This window comes from Petaurus breviceps, unplaced genomic scaffold (assembly GCF_028583685.1).
Source record: "Petaurus breviceps papuanus isolate PSGF00001 unplaced genomic scaffold, PetGlider_PUasm1.0 186, whole genome shotgun sequence".
NCBI lineage: Eukaryota > Metazoa > Chordata > Mammalia > Diprotodontia > Petauridae > Petaurus > Petaurus breviceps.
The window spans coordinates 40,086,468-40,107,870 of record NW_027185798.1 but is presented as its reverse complement, the minus strand read 5'-3'; the positions used below and the strand labels follow the sequence as shown (position 1 = coordinate 40,107,870).

At 39.4% G+C, this 21,403-nt stretch overlaps 1 protein-coding gene across 1 annotated transcript in view; it reads right to left on the bottom strand.

Annotated features, from left to right (window-relative positions):
* Positions 1–19,506, bottom strand: part of CASQ2 (calsequestrin 2) — a 118,137-nt gene extending 98,631 nt beyond the window's left edge. The window contains exon 1 of the mRNA XM_069089279.1: positions 18,988–19,506. Coding sequence (XP_068945380.1) covers positions 18,988–19,221 — 234 coding nt within the window. The 5' untranslated portion in view covers positions 19,222–19,506. The remainder of the gene's footprint in view (positions 1–18,987) is intronic.
* Between the last annotated feature and the right edge of the window lie 1,897 nt (positions 19,507–21,403).

The following is a 21,403-nucleotide window of genomic DNA, read 5'->3' as shown; positions in this document are numbered from 1 at the left end:
CTCTGTCTCTCTCTCTGTCTCTCTCTGTCTCTGTCTCTCTCTGTCTCTCTCTCTGTCTCTCTCTCTCTCTCTCTCTCTCTCTCTCTCTCTCTCTCTCTCTCTCTCTCTCTCTCTCTCTCTCTCTCTCTCTCTCTCCCTCTCTCTCTCTCTCTCTCTCTCTCTCTCTCTCTCTCTCTCTCTCTCTCTCTCTCTCTCTCTCTCTCTCTCTCTCTCTCTCTCTCTCTCTCTCTCTCTCTCTCTCTCTCTCTCTCTCTCTCTCTCTCTCTCTGTCTCTCTCTCTGTCTCTCTCTCTGTCTCTCTCTCTCTGTCTCTCTGTCTCTCTCTCTCTGTCTCTGTCTCTCTCTGTCTCTCTCTCTGCTCCCTCCCCCAAAGCTGGATGACTCTCAGCCATACTTGCCCATATCAAAATCTCAGCTTTATAAGTTGGACAGACTGATCTGTGATATCTGTCTCCTATAAAGTGTGTGTCTCCTACAAAGAAATAAGTCCAGTTCCAAAAGATCCACATGTACCCCAACAGCATTGAGATTAATACCTGTCTGAGGGGAAGAATAGACAAATCTCAGATCAGATTGATTCTGGGGTAGACTTCTCTGTGGCATGGAGGCTGCTCAGACCTAGATGCTAGGTAGATAGGAATGTGGGCTAGACAATCAGTCAAACTGACCCAGTCTCTATGCCTACATTGAGGACAGATGAGCATGATTCCCACACTTAGTAACTCAGTAATTCTGGACTCTATCCTTGCTTTTATATTATCTCTTTTAAACTTATGGAGTCTCTCTTGAAAATCCTGATGAAGAAACTTTTAAAGAAGCATAATAGACAAACTAAGGTGAAGAAATGTGTCAAGGGGGTGGTGCAGATAATCTGTGCATAAAAAAAAAAAACATCTACCTAGTGCTTTAAGGTCAACAATGCATTTCTTGCAAAAAATCTATGAAGTGAGTTCGATATCCCCATTTTTCATGTATAGAGAAAAAGCCTTACAGAGGTTAATGACATCTTGAAGGTCACGATGTGATGAATGAAGGAGCCAGGATTCAAACTGAGGTCTTGGGAACTCCCAAGTCCCTGGCTCTGTTTACTATAGCATGTTGTCAGGATGATCTGGGGATTAGGGTGGGAGGAGCTGCAGGCTGGGAGTTTCAGGATCCCTGGTCAGGTAAGGACTGCTAACAGCTGAAAAGGAGCAGAAGAGTTTGTGTGGCCCGTTGGAGTGAGTCGGGTGGACTTATCTTCCAGAACCAGTCCCCTGTCTGCCTGGGGCCACTTCTTTACCCCTCCCCTACTGCATTATTGATAGTAGGGCTCCTTCTAGTAACCAGTGGACTATGTTGCTTCTTATTAGAAGAATGGATTACATATAATATTACTAAAGCTCATATAATGCTTTATACTTTTCAATGAAATTTTGCTTTCATGATATCATTTGATCCTTATGACATCTTTATCTGATGAGTGTTTTGTCCTTGCCTTTCCTTTAATGCCTTCCATGATGCCCCCCACTTCCCCGTCAAAGTGGTATGTGGTGTGCTTGTCTCCACTGACATTTCCGTGTGCTCATAAGGGGAGGATGCCCACAGGTTATGTCTGTGAAGCAGTGATGGGTGGGTCAGAAGAGTACCTGTTGGCTCAGGTGGCCCTGAACATGGAACAGAACAGATGGACAAGAGAGGCCCCAGCTGAGAGAGGGAGCCCAAGCAACAGCAGGGAGCTCCTGGCAGGGAGTCTCTCCAGCCTGGCTAGCTTATTAATGACTTTGGCTGTGCCTCCACAGCTTATAAGGCGAAACGGAGGTCTGGCAGTTTCTCTCTTAATTTGGCCACATAGAGACAGCTTGATTGAATGATTTAGCACCATCTCTCCTGCCAAATCTAGCCTATAGGTTAGATAGGCTTTGGAGCAGGTTCAGCATATTGGTCCATGTAGATGTTTGGGGGGCCTATATTGTACTCTGGGGTTGTTAGTTTGACACAGGAGTTTTAGAGAGCCCAAGTTATCGAGCAGATACAACAACCCATCTCCTTAGCACCGCTATCATCTGAGTGATTCCATCTGGGATAGTGATGATGATGATGATGAGAAAAATAATTTTGATAATAATAATAATGTAAATAATGATGCTAATACCAAGGATAATGATAAAATTATAATAATGACTGATGATAATAATGATGATGATGATTATAATAAAGTATCAATGAAAATAATTATAACAATAGTGATGATAGTAACAATAATAATGATGGTAACAATGATAATAATGATGATATTAATGACAATGATAATGATAAAATTATGATGATGATAACAATGATAATGATAAAAAGGGTGACAATTATGATAATAAAAATTATTATGATAATAATAATGCAAATAATGATGCTAATACCAATGATCATGATAAAATGATGATAATGAAAATGATGGTAATGATAATGATGATGATGATGATGATGATGATGATAGTGATAATGGTGTTGATAACAATGATAGTGATGATTATAATAAAATATCAATGATGATAACGATGGTAATGATAATTGATGATGACGATAGTGATAATGATGTTAATATGTATGTAACGATAATATGATGTGATGATAATGATGATGATGGTACCAACAATGATAATAGTGATGATAAGGATAATAATGATAATGTAATGATGATAATGCTAACAATGATGGCGATGATGATGATAATGACAATTATGATGATAATATTAACAATGATAATGATGATTGTGGGAGCATATATCTATCATTATAAGTACTAGATACATTTTACAAAGCACTCTATATTTACTTTCTCTTTTGATTCTCAAAATGGGCCTGGGAGATAGGTGCTGCTATTATTCCCATTTAACAAATGGGGAAAATGAGGCAGATAGAGGTTAAGTGACTTGCCCAGGGTCACACAACTAGTAGGTATCTGAGGCAGGGCTTGAAATTCATGTTTCTTTGACTCTAAATCTAGCACTCTGTCCATTATACCAATTAGCTGGACACTCTATCTCTGAATAAAGATGGGAAGTGACCAAAAGGACAATACATAGTGGAAACATTTCTGTGGATTGGAGGTCTAGTGCCTAGGAGAAATTCATCTGGGAAGGGAGGGGGTGCGTGGTAGGTGGCGGGCAGTAGCAATACAGAGGACAGTCTGGTCATGATTGTAGCTGTGTTGGAAAAGAAATCAGACTGTTACTCAGAGCCAGTCAATGTCCTACGTGGGGAAGAGAAGAAGGAAAGAACAAGCATTTATTAAGAACCTACTCTGTGTTGGGCACTATGCTAAGTGTTCTACAAATAATATCTTGTTTGATCCTTGCAAACCCTAGTAAGTAGGTGCTATTATCATACCAATTCTACAATTGAATAAACTAAGGCAGACAGGTTAAATGACTTTCCTAGGGTCACACTGCTAGAAAGTGTCTGAAGCTGGATTTGAAATCAAGTCTTCTTCACACTAGACCCAGCAGCTATCTGCTGAGCCACCTAACTACCATGGGGTTTGGGAAAAGGGTAGAGACTTAGATAAGGGACACCATAGCAGCAGGACCCTGAGAGTGGCAGCTCAAAGTGGTCATGGTACTATACCACAGGCCAACAGAAGACTGCAAGGTGAGGTATAGGAATGGTTATCTTTGTTGGGAAGAACACCCCTGGAAGATTTTGTCCTCTGGGCCAAAATCTTAGTCATCCCATGTTAATTACAGCTCTGCATCCTGAATGTAAGGCTGTAGCCTATGGGAAGAGACAGTAAAAGGGCATTTCCAAAGACATACATGATCAGAAAAGAAATTGGGTTGTTTATGTAAGGAGAACCATGTCATGGGTGTTAACAGGTGGTCAGTAAATACAAAATATTAAAAGGTCCAGAAGAAAGCCCCAATGCATTGGATAAATCTTCTATGAGGTAATAATTCAACAACATGGATAAGAAAGCACAGAGGAATTGTGATTAACAAGCCACTGAAAGTATTGAAAATGTGATTAGTTACTAATGGCAAACTAAGAGTTAGTCAGAAAAATCGCAACCCACTCAAATGAACTTTATACCCTGGCAATATCAGGACTACTGGTTTTTCTTTTCTTTTCTTTTTTAAAAGCAATCAGGGTTAAGTAACTTGCTCAAGGTTACATGGCCAGTTATTTCTGGGTGTGATGCTAAGTATCTGAGCCCAGATTTGATCCCCAGGTCATCCCAACACTGGAGCCGGTGGTGTTACTCGCTGAGCCACCTGGCCACCCCTAAGCAATTGGGGTTAAGTAACTTGCTCAAGGTTACATGGCCAGGTGTTTCTGGGTGGGTGCTAAGTGTCTGAGCCCGGGATTCAATCCCCAGGTCATCCTGACACTGGAGCCGGTGCTCTTACTCGCTGTGCTATCTGGTTGCCCCTAGTTTTTCTTTTCTTTTTATAAAGTTAGAAATGGAATGGATCTTGTAAATCTTCCAGTCCAACCCCTTTATTTCATCCTTCCTTCTTTCCCTTCTTTATTTACTTGTCTATTTGTTTACCTATTTATCCATCCATTCATATACTATTGTTTTTCAAGAAATATGATAATAAAACATTTTCCCCTAAAATTTTCATTTCATTTTCTTTTCATTCCACTGCTTATTCTATGCCCAAGATTTTCTAAAAATATGGACCTTTGATTTCATGCATTCTGGGAAGTCCCAGAAATGAATCTCCCTCCATTGATGCAGATAGGTAATTCTTCTGTAATTTACAGTCTTAGAAAGTTGCTAGAAGTGCTGGGAAGTTAAGTGAGGTGACCATGTCCTCAATGGTTTGTGGAGGTGACTCCAGATTCTTATGAGTTGTATCAAAGGAGCACAAGCTCAGGCAGGTTTTACTAAATAGAGGCAGCTATGGGGACACCATAGTGCACAGAACACTGTACAGAGAATCAGGAAGACATGAGTTCAAACCTCATCTTAGACACTTAATAGCTGTGTGACTCTGGTCAAATCACTTAACCTTTCAGTTTGCCTCTTTCTTCGTCTGCAAAATAGAGATAATACTAACACCTGAAGTTGTTGTACATATCAAATGAGATATTATTTGTAGTGAAATATAAATTCTAGCTATTATTATTAAGCTAGAAAGGCTTCTAGTGCAGCTTGGTGATGGACTACACCTGTCATCTAAAGAACAGTCTAAATGTGGAGATGCGTGTCATCAGAAGGTTACCTGTCAGGTAATGAATTTTTCTAGTGACTGCAGCTCTTGATAGCCATCTCCCTATGTGCCATCTGCACCAGGATGAAGGAAATCACAGATCTTTGATAAGGGAAAATGTCTTTTATCCCCTGCCCCATTTTCTGAGCCTGATATCCTGTACACTTTTCTACTTGCTAAATTAAACTCAGTTCTAATAATAATTCTAATAATTCTCTGACTTCTCCCTCTTCTTACTTAAGTAACAGTTTGGATCATTTCAAGGTCCATGACAAACACATAAACACAAGCTCCCTCCCTTCCCCCCCCCTCTCTCTCACACACACACACACACACACACACACACACACACACACACACATAGTTCAGTGACACTCCAGCTGGACGGAGAGATACAAATGAAGTGTGAGTAACTCCTTCTGAAAGTTCATTGGCAGGATTCGAGGATGAAGTCACTTGGCCAGTCCAAAATAAGCCTGACCTCATCTGGTTTTAAAAGAGGGGAGCAGGTGTGAGTTTGGTGAATACCATTTTTGGAGAGTAGACAATTTGGAAATACCTGGGATCCCATTTGTGTTGCTCTTCTTTGCTCTCATTACTCAGACTGGGAATTCCTTTGAATCCAATAGCTTTCCTTTGTCTTTTCTTAAGGTTTAGGAATGCAACCATGCTCTTTTTGTTAGAGCAAAGAACAGGAAACGAAGAAGTACCCATCATTTGTGGAATGGCTGAATAAATTATGTTATGTGAGTGTAATGAAATACTATTGAACCATAAGAACTGATGAACAGAAATGTTCATCAACAAATGTTCATCAAACAGAAACAGATGGTTTCGGAGAAATGTGGGAAAGTTTATATGAACTGATGTAGAGTGAAATGAGAAGACCAACCGAATGATTTTTACAATAACAACAACACTGTGAAGAACATTTTGAAAGAGAAACAATGATGCAACATCCTACCTCCTCTTGAGAGAGAGATGATAGATCCAAGATGCAGAAAAAGAAACATTTTCAGTGTAGCTAATGTTGGCATCTGTTTCCCGTGAATGGGCGTATTTGCTACAAGTAATTGTGGAGTTGGGGTAGGAGGTAGAGTTAAAGATGGGGTGGCCAAAAAAGAAGAAGAAAAAGAAAAGAGAATATCTGAAGGAAAAAAATAAGGCTAGAAAGAATCAGACAAGCAGCTTTGAAGATTACATGTTGATCTTATTGTATATTTGAAAAGAAAGTCAGATTGTTCACAATAGGAATTTACTTTCATGTTCAATCCTTTTTTTCTCTGTTTTGCTACTAATATGGAAATTCTTGTTTAATTTAGTGTTTTTAATTTAAAATTTAAAAAAGAAATATAAATGTTAAATGTTAAAAATGAAATCTAGCTGATGCTGATACTAGCTGGGTAATGAATCCATAGTTACACATTGTTAATCCTCACCACCCCAGGTAATTGACCAGATGACAGCATTTGTAAAAGGAGTTTCCATACAAGGAGTACCCTGTTCTGAGAAAATGAGAGGTTCAGTGTCCCTACACCACCTAATAAGAATAATAACTCACACTTACACAGAACCTGAAGGTCTACAAGACACTTAACTTAAAGCAACCTTCATTCAAACAGTCAACTAATAGTTAACTTCATGGGAATTGATAGCACAAAATATGCCTATTTTATGGATTGGGAAAAGTAGGTCCAGGCATGCCTCATTCAAGAGTACACAACAATGAATGGGGAGACCCAGAAATCAATTCCATTTTGTTACAGTTTGTTGTTAATAAGTTGTTTTTCAGTCATGTCTGATGCTTTGTGACCCCATTTGGGGTTTTCCTGGTGAAGACACTAGAGTGGTTTGCCATTTCCTTCTCCAACCCATTTTACAAATGAGCAAACTGAAATAAACAAGGTTAAATGACTTACCCAGGATCACACAGCCAGTAAGTGTCTGAGACCAGATCTGAATTTAGGAAGATGAGTCTTCTTTACTCAAGACACAGCTTTCTTTTCTACTACACTAAGTAGCCCAGGTGTTTTGTTTGAACAACATTCAATTCCCATTCTAGAGCTTAATTCTGGATCCGTAATCAATGATCTTGGGTCCTCTTGTAAAATACAAGACTAAAAAAATTCAAACACTTATAGAACTACCAATACACTATACATCTAAAAGTCTTTGTTCATTTCAACAAAAAGCTCTGGCAACATTATACAAAATAGGACATAATATGTGTCCTTGAAGGGTCCTAGTATTACTGGGTCAATTGAAATGTTTAAGTAAACCTATCTGGCAAGGTGATAAGGGTAGGGACTATGTCTTCTCTTGAGATACTAAGCATATTATTATTGACTGGCTGAATATGTAACTAATTTGGAGTCTCCTAGTAGGCCTAGTTTATTCATAGAATGAACCGCAACCCTTGGTATAGTCTTAAAATCAACTCAGTTTCCTGGGAAGCATCCAAATGGTCCATTATAACTTAATTTATTCAGCGCATTCATACCTGAGGATAAAGCAAGAGACAATATGATCCTGGTCACTTGGAAAACTCCACTAACCTAATAGACTAAGAGTATTATCTAAAGACGAAGGGACGGTCAGCTGGGAATTGCTACGTGATGATGGCTGAATTTGTGAAGGGCATGCAAGAAAACATTTCAATGATGATGGATCATTTTGCAGAGTGAATAGTACTTTGGGCTGATGATAAGTCTGAAGAAGACTGAGGTAATATCCTAGCCTGCAGGGAGCACCATGCATAGCCAAAATTTCATTTAGATAGATAAAATGCTAAAAATAGTACTTGAATTCAGCCATGTAGGCAGCATACTTTTTATTTACTAAATAAGAAAATAAAAAACTGATTCAACAAGGCTATTAATATGGCATCGGACACCAATCCAAACCAAAGTTTCATAAAAGAGAAGGCCCTAAAACAGTCTTAGACTTAGACTTACGTCTTACCACCCCTACCCAGCCTTAAATGAAAGGTCAAAATTAGCAGCAAAAGGGTCCCAGAATCAAACCCATAACTAGGGTAGAGTGACTGGAGCTTTGCCTCAAGGCAAGAAAAAAATGAGAGGACAATGACAGCACTTATATTACCTCCAGCAACAACAACAAAAACAACTGAGCTTAGCATCTAGTTAGTTAGTTTAAGTTAGGATGAACTTTAGAAGACATGTAGTATAGTGTTATCCCACCCCTTACAATGACAGTACTTATATTCCCTCCAGCAACAACTGAGCTTGGCATCTACTTAGTATCATATATTTTAAGTTGGAAAGGACTTTGTTAGACATATGGTAGTACACTATTATCCCACTCCTTCTCATTTTACAACTTTGGAAAACAAGACTCAAGAAAGTGAAATCATTTGCTTCTTACAGGCAGCAAGTATCAGAGGCAGAATCTGGAATTTGGTCTTCTGTCTCTAGGGTGACTTTGTGATAGATGCCCAGGTTTGTCTGGCTAGAGGCCCCAAGAAGAAAGAGGGTATTTCTGAGGGTGGAAAGGAGAAGGGCAGACATTTTGCTTAACCTCAACAGTAATTGGGCTCTGCCAAGTAAAAGAACCACTAAGAGAGAACCTGGAAGAGTGTCATAGAGGGGCCCCAGACTACAGAGTGTTCAAGCCTCTGGATTTTCTTTTGTATCAGAGCCTCATGGAAGCTACGGGGTGGGAAACCGATGAAGGAAACACAATTCTCAGTGATTACATGAACCAGGGCTCCTCAGAAACCGAGAAAGCCATTTTTGTTCCCAGTAGACCCTGGAACCTGGATAATTCCCCAGTGACAAGGGGGCTGCTGGTTTATTACAGTGTTCCTGGACATATTGAGTGCATCTTGTAGGCATGCCTATGAAAAGAGATTTTGGAGTCAGATGACATGGATTCACTTATTCATTCTATTTTATGCTTATTACTGCCTCCATGGTGACTTTAGGTCTCTGTTTCCTAATCTGTAAAATGAGAGGATTAGACTGAATATCCACTTAGTTCTTTCTGAGTTCTGCATCTACACTTCCATGAATTAAGAAGAAACTGAAGTTTGGTGATCAGGGCAGTGGCATGGCCAGATTTATACATTAGGAAGATTATTGAAGTCACTGTGTGAAGGATGGATTCAAGAGGGAAGAGTACAGATGCAAGAAGTGATTAAGTCCTGAACTGGAATGGCGGCCACTGAGTGGAGAGAGGGGATGGATTGGAAGGATATTGTGGAGGTAAAACTGGTAGGACCTGGAAATTGCTTGGAGGTCAGAGTTAGGAGAGAGAATAATAAAAGACAACCACAATGTTTCAAGTCTGCATATCTGAGAAATGGGGAGAGGAGAGCCAAGTTTTGGGGAGAAAATGCTGAGCTGCTTTGGAAACCTCGAATTTATTTTTTTTGTTGTTTCTTTTCTGTCTTATCTCTCCAGTGTCTATCTAATCTTGTTCATACTTATTATACAAGGTTCATTTCTACACCCTATCTGCAAAGTGGTCTTCCAATCTAAAATTGAAGACTTCAAGATGGGGGGAATCGACCACTTCTTGGCAGCTCATTCCACTATTGGACATCTCTATTTTGTGTAGGTTTCTTTTCTTTCCCAAAATGCATTTCTTGGGACTTTTCCAATTTATTTAGGTCATTTCAGATTAACACCTTGTACCCCATAACTGGTTCTTTTGCCTCAGTTTCAGACTCACAGACTCTGAAGGACCTCTGAGGTCATCTAGTACAGCCGGTACTTGTAACATTTTCAATGTCCAAGAGAGGTAATCATTATTAAGGCCTATTGGAAGGTCTCCAGTGAAGGGGAACTTACTATCTCCTGAGACAATTCATTTCATTTCTAGACAGTTGTAACCACTGGTTATATTCCTTACAATGAGCTAGAATTTGTCTTTGCAAATGCTATCCATTGCTCCTAGTTTTACCCTTGAGAGAGGAGCAGAAAAATTCCTTTTCCATGTGACAGCCCTTCCATTGCTTAGAGCTATCGTATCATAGGATCATAGGATTTAGAAGTACAAGGGTCCTTAGAGATCATATAGTCCAACTCCATTATTTTACAAATGAGGAAACTGAGATCCAAAGGGGTAAAATGGTTCACTTACTGGAATTTAAACTCAGCTCATTTGATCCTAAATTAGGGACTTCCCTACCATACCAAGTTGCCTCCTTCAACTCTTCTCTTCCTCTGGTTAAACCAGTGGGTTTCTTCAATTGACCCTCAAATGGCAGGGTCTGCTAAACCCTAATCTGGATGTGTTTCAATTTATCAATGTTTTTCTAAAATACCATGTCTAGAATTGTACCCAGTATGACAGACATGGTCTGATCAGAGCAGAGCATAGCAAGAGCATCTTTTTGGTCTTCCTGGATGCTATACCTTTCTTAATTCAGCCTAAAATCACATTAGATTTTTGGATTGCCTTGTAACACTCTTAACTCATATTTACCCTGTAGCCCACTAAAAGCTCCAGAACCATTTTATATGAACTGTTATCTACAAAAGAAGATAAGGAATAATAATTAATATTTAGCTAGTATTTTAAAGTTTATAAAGGGTTTTATTTGGTCCTAACAGCACTCCCATGAAGTAGGTACTATTATTAACCTCATTTTGTACATAAGGAAACTGAGTCACAGGCTAGTAAGAATCTGAGACCAAATTTGAACTCAGGTCTTCCTGACTCCAAGTACAGAACTCTACCCACTCTACCATCTAGTTGCCTTTATGTGACTTATCATAGAGATGATTAACAGTATAGTGAGGACTAGCATCCAAGTCTCTTAGGTCCCAAGATCCCATGGGTTGCTTCAATCATCTTAGGAGAGAAAAGTTGTAGGTGACCCCAAAGGCAATGGAAAAAATATGTTGAACACAGGCAAGTTTTGTGATGAATTGTGTGTAAGGATCTTGGGAAAAGATACCACCAAAGATATGCATGACTGGAAGTGGTAGGTAGTCATATGACCAGAATGAGTTTTAACAAATGGATTTTCTAAACATTGTGTTGGTATCCAAACCATTAAAAGACATAGAGGAAATATTGCAATAAATTGCCTATATCTCTCAGAGAGATTTATGGAAAGATGTTGACAAGAATTATACATAATATAAATGAAAATTAATTATCTCCTCCCTTTCCTACAAAAGCACTTATTTAGCACTTGCTTTGTGCCAGGTACTGTGCTAAGCACTGGAGAAACAAAGAAAAAGAGATAGATCCTGCCCTCAAGGATCTTATGTTCTAATAACATAAGACAAAAAGCTTTATATGGGCTGTGAATTGTACCAGGGTGGGAAATGCCAACATTGGTGAGATAATGGATTCATCCAAGTAATACTGAGCTCTGATCTTATGTAACAAATAACTTACCATTCAGTAATTTATTCATCCATCCATCCATCCATCCATCCATCCAATTAGTATTTATTTTAAAAGTATCATGTGCAGAGTCCTCTTCTTAGTTAGATGCTCCCAGGTGAAATCATAGCTATTCACTGATCCAATTATAATGCATTAATTAGCTAATTGATTCACATGAAATAAACAAACCTTTCTTAAGCAATGCATTGACTATGCAATGCATTGTGCTCAGGGCAGGGAGAGGTATTAGAATAAATAAGCTATGATACTTGCCCTCAATATAATCACAATTGATTCAGGGTGACAAGATATGTCAGAGAAAGAATATAACACAGATTAAAATATTTAAGTATATGAGGAGAGAAAAGTGCCATAACATCAAATGACACAAAGATGGCTTCCTGGTAGCTTCTACAAAATGCTGGGGATGATTGATTTAGATACTTTGAAGCTGCATCTAGACTCTAGAGCTGAAGTAATAATTGCTAACATGCATAGAACACCTTGAGATTTGCAAAATGCTTTTACATATATTATTTCACATGATCTCTGCAACAACCCAGTGAGGTAGCTTCTATTGCCTTCATTTTATAGATCATATGTCTAAAACTAGTAGGAATTAAACCATTTAACAGATGAGGAAACTGAGGCCCAAGGAGGTAGACAACGAAACTGATACTCAGAAAGGTTATCTATTTTTCATGTGGTCATACAGCCTTTAGTGTCAGAAACAGGATTCAAACTCAGGTTTGGGTTGTCTCCAAGGTCATCATCGTTCTTTTCGCTGTCATGCTGCATATCTAGAATTCTAAAGCTTGTCTGATTAAAATCAAGGGTGGGAATTGGGGAGCAGCACCTGCTGATGGTAGTTAGGTAGAGTAAAGTCAATGGGGACAGGATCTTGAAGTTCAGAATTAAGATATGCATTTAATCTGGAAAGTAGCCCCATTGAAGGACTGCTACAAGTATGTCTGAAAAATGAGGTAAGTGGACAATCTTGAGAAGAGAAGGAAATTAGGGAACAAAAGAGGCGAAGAGGAATTGTACCTTTGGCCCGTAGCCTCTGCTAGGATTTCATGCTTCCACAGTGCTAATGGAACTTGGCCACTCTCATGTTTCTAAACTTACCATCTTGGCTGAAGCTACTACTGGTCATGCAAGAATTCTCTTCATTTGAGAATTCCCAAATCTTTGTTATGAGGTGTTTTTTGAGAGATATACAAATGCAAATCTAGGTGATGTAAAAATAAACAATATCAATAAAATATATTAAAAAGAAAAGGAAAATTCATATCCCTTGGAAACATGGCCTCCTAGGCCCTGTCACTGTGTAGCTTAGTTCTAACAGCCCAGGACTATGTGGAGGAAAGAAGGAAGGAAGGAAAGGAGGAAGGAAGGAAGGAAGGGAGGAAAGAAGGAAGGAAAATAGGAAGGAAGGAGGGAGAGGGGACAGAAAGGAAGAAAGAAAAGAGGGAGAAAGGAAGAAAAGAAAGAGTAAGGAAGGGAGAGACAAAAGAAGGATAAAAGGAAGGAAAGAGGAGAGGAAGGAAGGAAAGGAGAGAGGGAAAGCAAAGCAAAACAAATTCCCATGCTGTCCATGTCCAAAAATGTATTTCTTATTCTGCATATTAGTCCCTCATCTCTCTGCCAGGAGGGAGGCAGCATTTGTGAAGTGCTTTCTGGAACTGTGTTTGATCATTTAGCTGAACAGTATTCCTAAATCTTTTAGAATTACCTCTTTTTAAGAGTATTGGGCACCTAGGTGGCATGGTGGGTAGAGTGCTGGGTCTAGAGTCAGGAAGACCTCACTTTCAGAGTGCAAACCCAACCTCAGACACTTACTAGCTAGCTGACCCTGGACAAGTCACTCAATCTTTTTGTGTCAGTCTCTATACCTGTAAAATGAGCTGAAGAAGAAATGGCAACCATTTCAGTGTCTTTGCTAAGAAAACCCCAAATGTGGTCATGAATAGTCAGACAGGACTGAAATAACTGAACAACAAAAACACCAAAAAATATTGGTCTTCTGTAACTCTTGTGAGCAGTTACCCTTCGAATCAGAAGTCATCTTTAGGAGTAAGTCATCCAGGGATGTATGTTGTAGACATTTGATATATACCACCAAACTGTACCTTAGAATGATGGCTCAGAGGGCCATAGCTTTAGAGCTAAGAAGATCTTTGGTTGTTGTTGAGTCTTTTTCAGTCATGACTGACTCTTTGTGACCCCATTCAGGGTTTTCTTGGCAAAGATACTGGAGTGGTTTTCCATTTTCTTGTCCAACTTATTACACAGATGAGGAACCAAGGCAAACAGAGTTAAGTGACTTGCCCAGGGTCACTCAGTTAGTAAATGTCTGGGACTGGGCTTGAACTCAGGCGTTCCTGACTCCTGGACCAGCACTCTATCCACTGCACCACCTAGCTGCCCTGAAGAAAACCTTACAAGGTGCTTATTTTAACCCCCTCAGTTTATAGAAAAAGAAACTCAGACTGAGAGATGGAAATCACTTATCCAGTATCATACAGAGAGCAAGGAATGGGGTTGAAACAGAACATGAGTCCTCAGAGCTTTGGAAGATGGATGAACCAAGGATAATAGCTGCTATTTTCTTTTCTTTTTTTTTTAAGCAAGTGGGGTTAAGTAACTTGCTCAAGGTTACATGGCCAGTTATTTCTGGGTGTGGTGCTAAGTATCTGAGCCCAGATTTGATCCCCAGGTCATCCCAACACTTGCTGAGCCACCTGGCCGCCCCTAATAGCTGCTATTTTCAATCTGAATCTGGACCAAAAAGTAGAACTGATGGGCAGTGGGTAATGATGGAAACCTTGGGAGGAAGTAACCACTCCATCCTAAGATTTCCAATAGAGACTGAAAACCATATCTTCTAGATTTGAAGAGAGTATATCTCAAAAGTTTTAGGTCTTAAATTATATAGGGAAAGTTATCCTAAGAGGTCTGAACAGCTGAATGAATGTGTTTTCTGGAAGAGATGAGTTCCTTTTTGGAAAAAAGGCAGTATTTGAGATGCATTTAAAAACAAACAAACAATAATTCTTATAGTAAGTAGTTCTGGTGATGAATGTTTTAAGTTAAATATAATGGCAAATGCCCCAGTAGGTAGATGACACTGTTATAATTATATCAAGCCTGAGAACATTATAGTCTCCTCAATGAGATTCACAGCCACCTGAAAGAGTTCAGTCTAACTATTTACAAAGTAAAAGCCAAGTGGATGACAAATGCCTATTCTTTGGAGTATGACATGTGGCTGGATGGAAATCCAAAGAGCCCATTAGTTGGTGTGGATATACAACATGTGAGAACCAAAATGAACAGGAGGAAAAGAATAGGCTATATTTTATTTGGGAAATTGTACGATCCTTTTACTCAATCAATAAATCACATGATCCCAAACTTCTCCATAACACAACACCCCACCTTTTAAGACCTATATCTCTCTGTATAACTGCAATTTATGGCATTTAACAATATGTAAAGCATTAAAATTGTGGGTGACCCAAAGGGCAAAGTAAAGGAAGAAGCAAGGTGGACATAAATAGGCTGTCATATATATGCAGTTAAAAACTGTGAATAAGAAATAGAATAAAATAATAAAAAGAATAATAAAATAAACAAAATAGACAAATAAATAAATAGAATTTTAAAGGATTATAACTACAGAAATATATGACCAGACAAAAGGTTCAAATATGTAACAAGGAGGAGTAAGGAGAATAATCATTTATTAAGCACCTACTATGTGCCAGACATTGTGCTAAGTGTTTTACAAATGTTATCTCATTTGATTGTCACAACAAGCCTCTGAGGTAAGGTGCTGTTATTACCCCCATTTTATAGTTGAGGAAACTGGGAAAGAGTTTAAGTGACTTGCCCAGGGTCACACATATAGTAAATGTTTGAAAGCGAATTTGAACTCAGATCTTGACTTCAGGCACAGTGTCCATCCAGTTGCCTGTTAAGAGAGATGTATCACACATACACTTGAGTGTATCCTTCTCAGCATGCCCTCATGGCCTCTATCCCCTCTTCTTTTAGCTTTCTTTTCTGTGCTGTCTTCTCTTCATTTGAGAACTGCTTATACATGTATAAGTATGCCCTTAGCATAATGCTCAGCACATAATAAAAGTTAATAAATTCTAGGTGACTGACTTTCTGCCCAACTCCCTGCATTCTGTACTATTCCTTAGGAAATTTTAAGAGAGCCAGAGGAAGGAATTCCAAATATCTGGAGGCCTTCCTGGAGAGGATTTCCTGGAGTACAGGGATAAGAGCACTGTAGGACTACAAGTAAAAGATGGGTCATGATCTAGACCATTGGATGGAGTGCCATCTTCAAGATCGCAGGAGTTTCCATACAAATATGGGGGGGGGGGAGGCATAATCATTCAATTTCTAAAAGTGGCTTATTCAGACAGTCTATGTCTTATTTAATTTCTGTATCTGAATGACTTGCACATAGTAGGCTCTTAAATGTATGGAATTGAATTAGTGATCCTTTAGTGCATCCACCCCCTTTATTTAATATATGAGGAGATTGAGACCCAGAGTTTTCAAAATCTTTGACCAAGATTTTCTCAGCCAATAAATGGCAGAACAATTCCCAACATTAGAACTAAGGTCTCTTGAGTGCTTTCTACACTATAGTGTGATGCTGCTCTAACCATTGACCAGCACAGTAGTGAGGTGACATGGAATCAGGAAGATCTGAGTTCAGATCCTGTCTCAGATTCTTATTAGCTATGTGACCCTTTTGATCAATCAGCTGGTCATGAGCCCAGACTCCTCTATGAAACAGATTCCCAAGTTCCTTGATCTTCTTGGGTTTCACTGTCGTTCTACGTAAAGTGAGGTGGTTGTACAGAGATTTCTAAGGTCCCTCCCAACTATAAATCTTGATCCTGTCAGTGAAGTGGTAATTGATGTTCACATGCAGAGGCAGAGTGGCATATGGTGCTATGAGTACTGGCACTGATAATAATAGGTTCCAACCCCCCAGGCTTGTTGTGAAGGATCAAATGAGATCATGTCTGTAAAGCACTCTGCAAACCTAAAAACACTATATAAATGCTAGCTATTATCATTATTTATGATTATTTAATCTCAAGACCTCAGGAAGTATAAGAAATGGAATAAAAGGTATCATTACAGAAATAAACAACTAGAAAAGGAGGGTCAGTCACGTAACAAGGGGGAGGAAGGGGAATAAGCATTTATTAGATACCTACTGTGTGCCAGGAGTTGTGCTAAGTGCTTTACAAATGTAATCTCATTTGATCTTTACAACAAACCTGTGAGGTAGGTGCTTGTTATTCCCATTTTACAGCTGAGGAAACTTAGGCAAAGGTTAAGTAGATTTAGAGTTGGCAGGTGCATTAGAAATAATGAAGTCCAACTATCTCATTTTATCAATGAGAAAACCACAACCTGGAAGTTATTTACCTGAGGTCACACAGATAGCAAGTACAGGAGCCAGAATTCAAATTCAGGTCTTCTTGAGTCCAAATTCAGGGCTCATTTCCCACACTTGTTTTTTTTTTAAGCTTTTTGGAGGGCAATTGGAGTTAAGTGACTTGCCCAAAGTCACATGGCTAGTAAGTGTGTCAAATGTCTGAGGCCAGATTTGAACTCAGGTCCTCCTTACTCCAGGGCCAGTGCTCTCTCTATTCACTGCGACACCTAGCTGCCCCTCCACACTTGTTCTTAAGTCACGAAGTTAGAGGCAGCTAGGTGTCCCAGAGGGTTAGTGTGCTGGATCTGAAGTCAGAAGGACACTAGTTCAATTCCAGCTTCAGATTCTTAGGAGCTGTGTGACCCTAGGTAAGTCACTTAATCTCATTTGCCTCTGTTTCTTCAAGTGAAGTAGATATAATAATAATTTAACAAACAGGATTTTTCGTGAGAATCAAATGAAATGTATTGTAAAGCACTTAGCACAGTACTGGGGCATATCACAAGCATTTGAAAAAACATGTCTTTCTTTTCTTTAATGGTAAGCATATTGGAGCTGGTGTCAGATGACAATTCTGGTCCTTTACTTGTTGTATAACTCTGGACAAGACAGGTGAACCTCAGTTTCCACTTCTGAAAAATAAATATATTAAAGTTTGTACTATCTACTTTGCAAGCTTGTCACAAGCCAAGTATTTCATAAATCTCAGAGTGCTAGGTAAAATGTATTATTTTAGACATAACCCTGAAGGCTTGTAAGGTCTTTGTTTTCTGAATCCTCAGAGACCATCTATAGGCAGCTTGTTTTGTTCTTGTATGCTGTTATTATATTTTAATTCTTTGAAAGCTGATGACCCATGTGCTCTATAATTGGTAACTTTATCATTATCCAAAGATCTGGCTATTCTTGGATTAAGCAGAACACTCTGAGTAAGCCAGCTAACAGAGATCCTACCCTAATACCCAATTGGTATTTTCCATTGTGGACAAGGCTGTGCTAGGTAGGCACATTAAGGAGAGTGTAGCTTTGGCTGAAGGAATCTAAGAGCCTCCTAGAATGCCTGGCAACCGTGGGTACTGGCAGTGACTGAGAGATCTTGAGATGTCTAGATGGCCTCGAAAAGATAAGTCCTCCACACATTCACAGCAGATTAGAAACTTGGCAACATGCCAGGTTATAAACAGCCCATATGAACCAGATGAAATGAGAGCTGCCTTCTCCCAGTGTCTTTTCCCAACTAAAAGACCTTTATAAGAAAAACTCTTCGAGGTAATCTCCACTCATTTCTCCATATTGTCCACTCTAGATTTGAGCTAAATTATGAGACTGAAGATGACTTGAATAACAATGACAAAATGAGATAGAACAAGACTCATTTATATTACTCTCCCACCTTACTAATGAATAGAGCAAAGGTCAAGTCCTAGTTCTGGGGGACCAAGGAAGCTCAGTGACCAAGATACACAGGTAATCCCCAAATATCACTATACAACCCATTATATTGAATAAATCTTTTGTTCAACCTTTTGCCAGAACCCATGAGCAGACGACTGAATGTCAACTCCTTGCCTTTCTTTTTCCCTCTGTGGCCTCCAGGGGAGGTCCTATCCTGAGATGAAGGGACTAAAGACTGCCCAAAGGGATAAGAGATCTGGGGAAAACATCTCTTGGATAACCAAGGATAGCTCACACATGAGTACTGTGCATCATCCACATATTGGGCCATGTTTCTGAATTCTGCTTCCTGGGCAGGTGGCCCATTCTATGACCCAACTGGTATTGTAGAGACAGATTTGGACTGAAACAGATGTGAGATCAAGGCACCACCAGATATTAATGTACTCTACTCACATGCTCCCCACTCCAGTCTCCCCTGAGTAACACACACACACACACACGCACACACACACGTGTCCATGTGCTCATTCGGACAGCTTTTGCAGGCATGTTCTCTGCTTACCTCTAGGACAATTTCTTTCATTTGGAACTGCTTTTGAGAGACTTTATCTGAAGACACCGGCTCATGGTAGAAAAGGCAGAGCAGGTCATATTTCTTCAGCATTTGCTTGTAGTTCTTCTCATTGAGGCTTATTACCCGGTCCTTCCCATCATAACTGGGGAAGTTCAATCCCTCTTCTGCACTGCAAGAAGGCAGTAGGTAAAAACCCACTAGCAAAAGAGAAGCTACCTTCATTGAGGATGACCTTCCCTGCCTGTCCTTCCCTAGAAATAATCCAGTGCAGTAAAGAATACCAAGACTACTTGGGTCACGTTGGATCCAAGGGCCGGAAGCAGTTTACACAGAATTTGCCTGTCTTGACCTTCGGTTGTTTGATCCAAACTCTTCCAGCCCAGTTCTCTTTGCAGTTATGGGACTCAGGACAAAGAGCCCCAGACGCTCTCACACATGTGCGTGTACAAAGAGAGACAGGCAGGGGAGGCTGTCAAGCCAAACCCCAGATACTTTACATAGCTTGGCCCAACTCCTGTGTCGTGAGGAACTCCATTTTTAGGATGCAGTTGTTTCAGGCTAAAAATAAACCATGCAATGAATAAAAAGGACAGATATGACACTATTGAGGGATTCGCTGACATTATGGAGGTGGGCAGAGGGGGGAGAAGAGAGCGCACAAATGAGTGAGATGGCTATAAAGGACAGAAGGAAGTGAGGAGAAAAGAGAAAAGGTGTAAATTAGCTAATGGACGTTTTGAAAAAGGCTCACAATATACACCACAGGTATGAGATCTTTGGGTTGGACAGGGTCTTGAAAGGTAATTGAGTCAATTCTTAGAATTATACAATTTAGAGCTTTGACGGACCTTAGGTCTCACCTAATTCTACCCTTTATTTTTATAAATGAAGAAATTGGGACCCAAAGGTTCAATGATTTGCCTAAGAACATAACAGTAGTAGGTATGGGGTAGGGAAAGGAATCCAGTTTCACAAACTCTACAGTCTGCACTCTTGCACAACACTCTCCTAATTTTCACCTTCAAGCAGCTTGTGCGCAGGCCATTGTTCCAGCTGCCATTGGTGTATTTTGTGCAGTGATGGGATGAAAGTGGTAAGAATTATTTTTTTAGTGTTTTACCGATGCTTAAAAAAAAATAAAAACAAAAAAGACATTGACATCTAATCCTATTAGCTGTCTTGCCCTAGTAGAATGTTCCTTTTTTTTTTTAAAACAAAGGAGTACAGTTGAGAAAATCCAACTGCCTAATGGAATATGTCAGACAGTGTATGCCTTATTATACAATCATGGTGCCCCTGCTCGACTGCTGAGAGAAGGGATGCATGTTTGAGCATCAGTCATCTGGAGTCACAATGAGTCATTATATTGATCTGAATATTGATGTCCCTTTAGAATTGTTTTCCTTCACATTATTGTAGTCATCGTATGTATTTTCTCTTGGGTTTTACAGATTTTGCTTTGTAGCAATTCAAACAAATTCTTCTTTATCCCTCAGTCTTTATTTCATATGAGACAATAATACTCCATTATGTTCATATACCATATCACAATTTTTTGAGCCATTCCCAAACCTATGGCCGCCTACTTTGTTTCCAGCTTTTGTTTGTTTGCTTGTTTATTTTGCTACCCCCCCCCCCCCCACACAAAGCACTGGTATTACTGTCTTGGTGTATATACATGGGACTCTTCCCACCATTTTTTACCTACTTAGAGTATATGACCAGTAACATAGTTCTAAATTGTACTCTTGGTTGGACCAGTTCACAATTATTGTTAGTATTCTGGGGAAAGTAAGTATACAATGTAGTCTGAGCTCTTCATTTGTAGATTTATTGCTTCCCACTATATCCCTTATATATTATATTATAGTATAATATATTGTAATAAAATGATATGACATATTAGTTATATTATGTTACGTTATGTTATATTGTGTTACGTTGTGTTATATTACATTGTGTTATGTTATGTTATGCTATGCTATGCTATGCTGTGTTGTGTTACCATGTTTCCCCGATAATAAGACACTGTCTTATTATTTTTTTGGACAGAAAAACACCAGAGGGCTTATTTTCAGGGGAGGGCTTATTTTAATGAACATTGACAGCAATTTTAATAAATAGGTAAATGTGAACCAAAAAATGTACCTTTATTCAATAAGCAAATCACTGGGGAAGAACAGGATGACGTGCTCACTGCTGCAGCTCCGATTGGATGCAGCTCGGAGCGCAGCGTGCGTTTCACCCGGGGGGGGGGACAGTGCATACAGAGGGTACCGTAATGTAGCGTGTAGCGCAGGGGATCACCTTCACTACAGTAGCAATCTCAATAGGGCTTATTTTCGGGGGAGGGCTTATTTTAGAGGAATCTTACACAGTAAGGGGAGGGCTTATTTTTGGGATA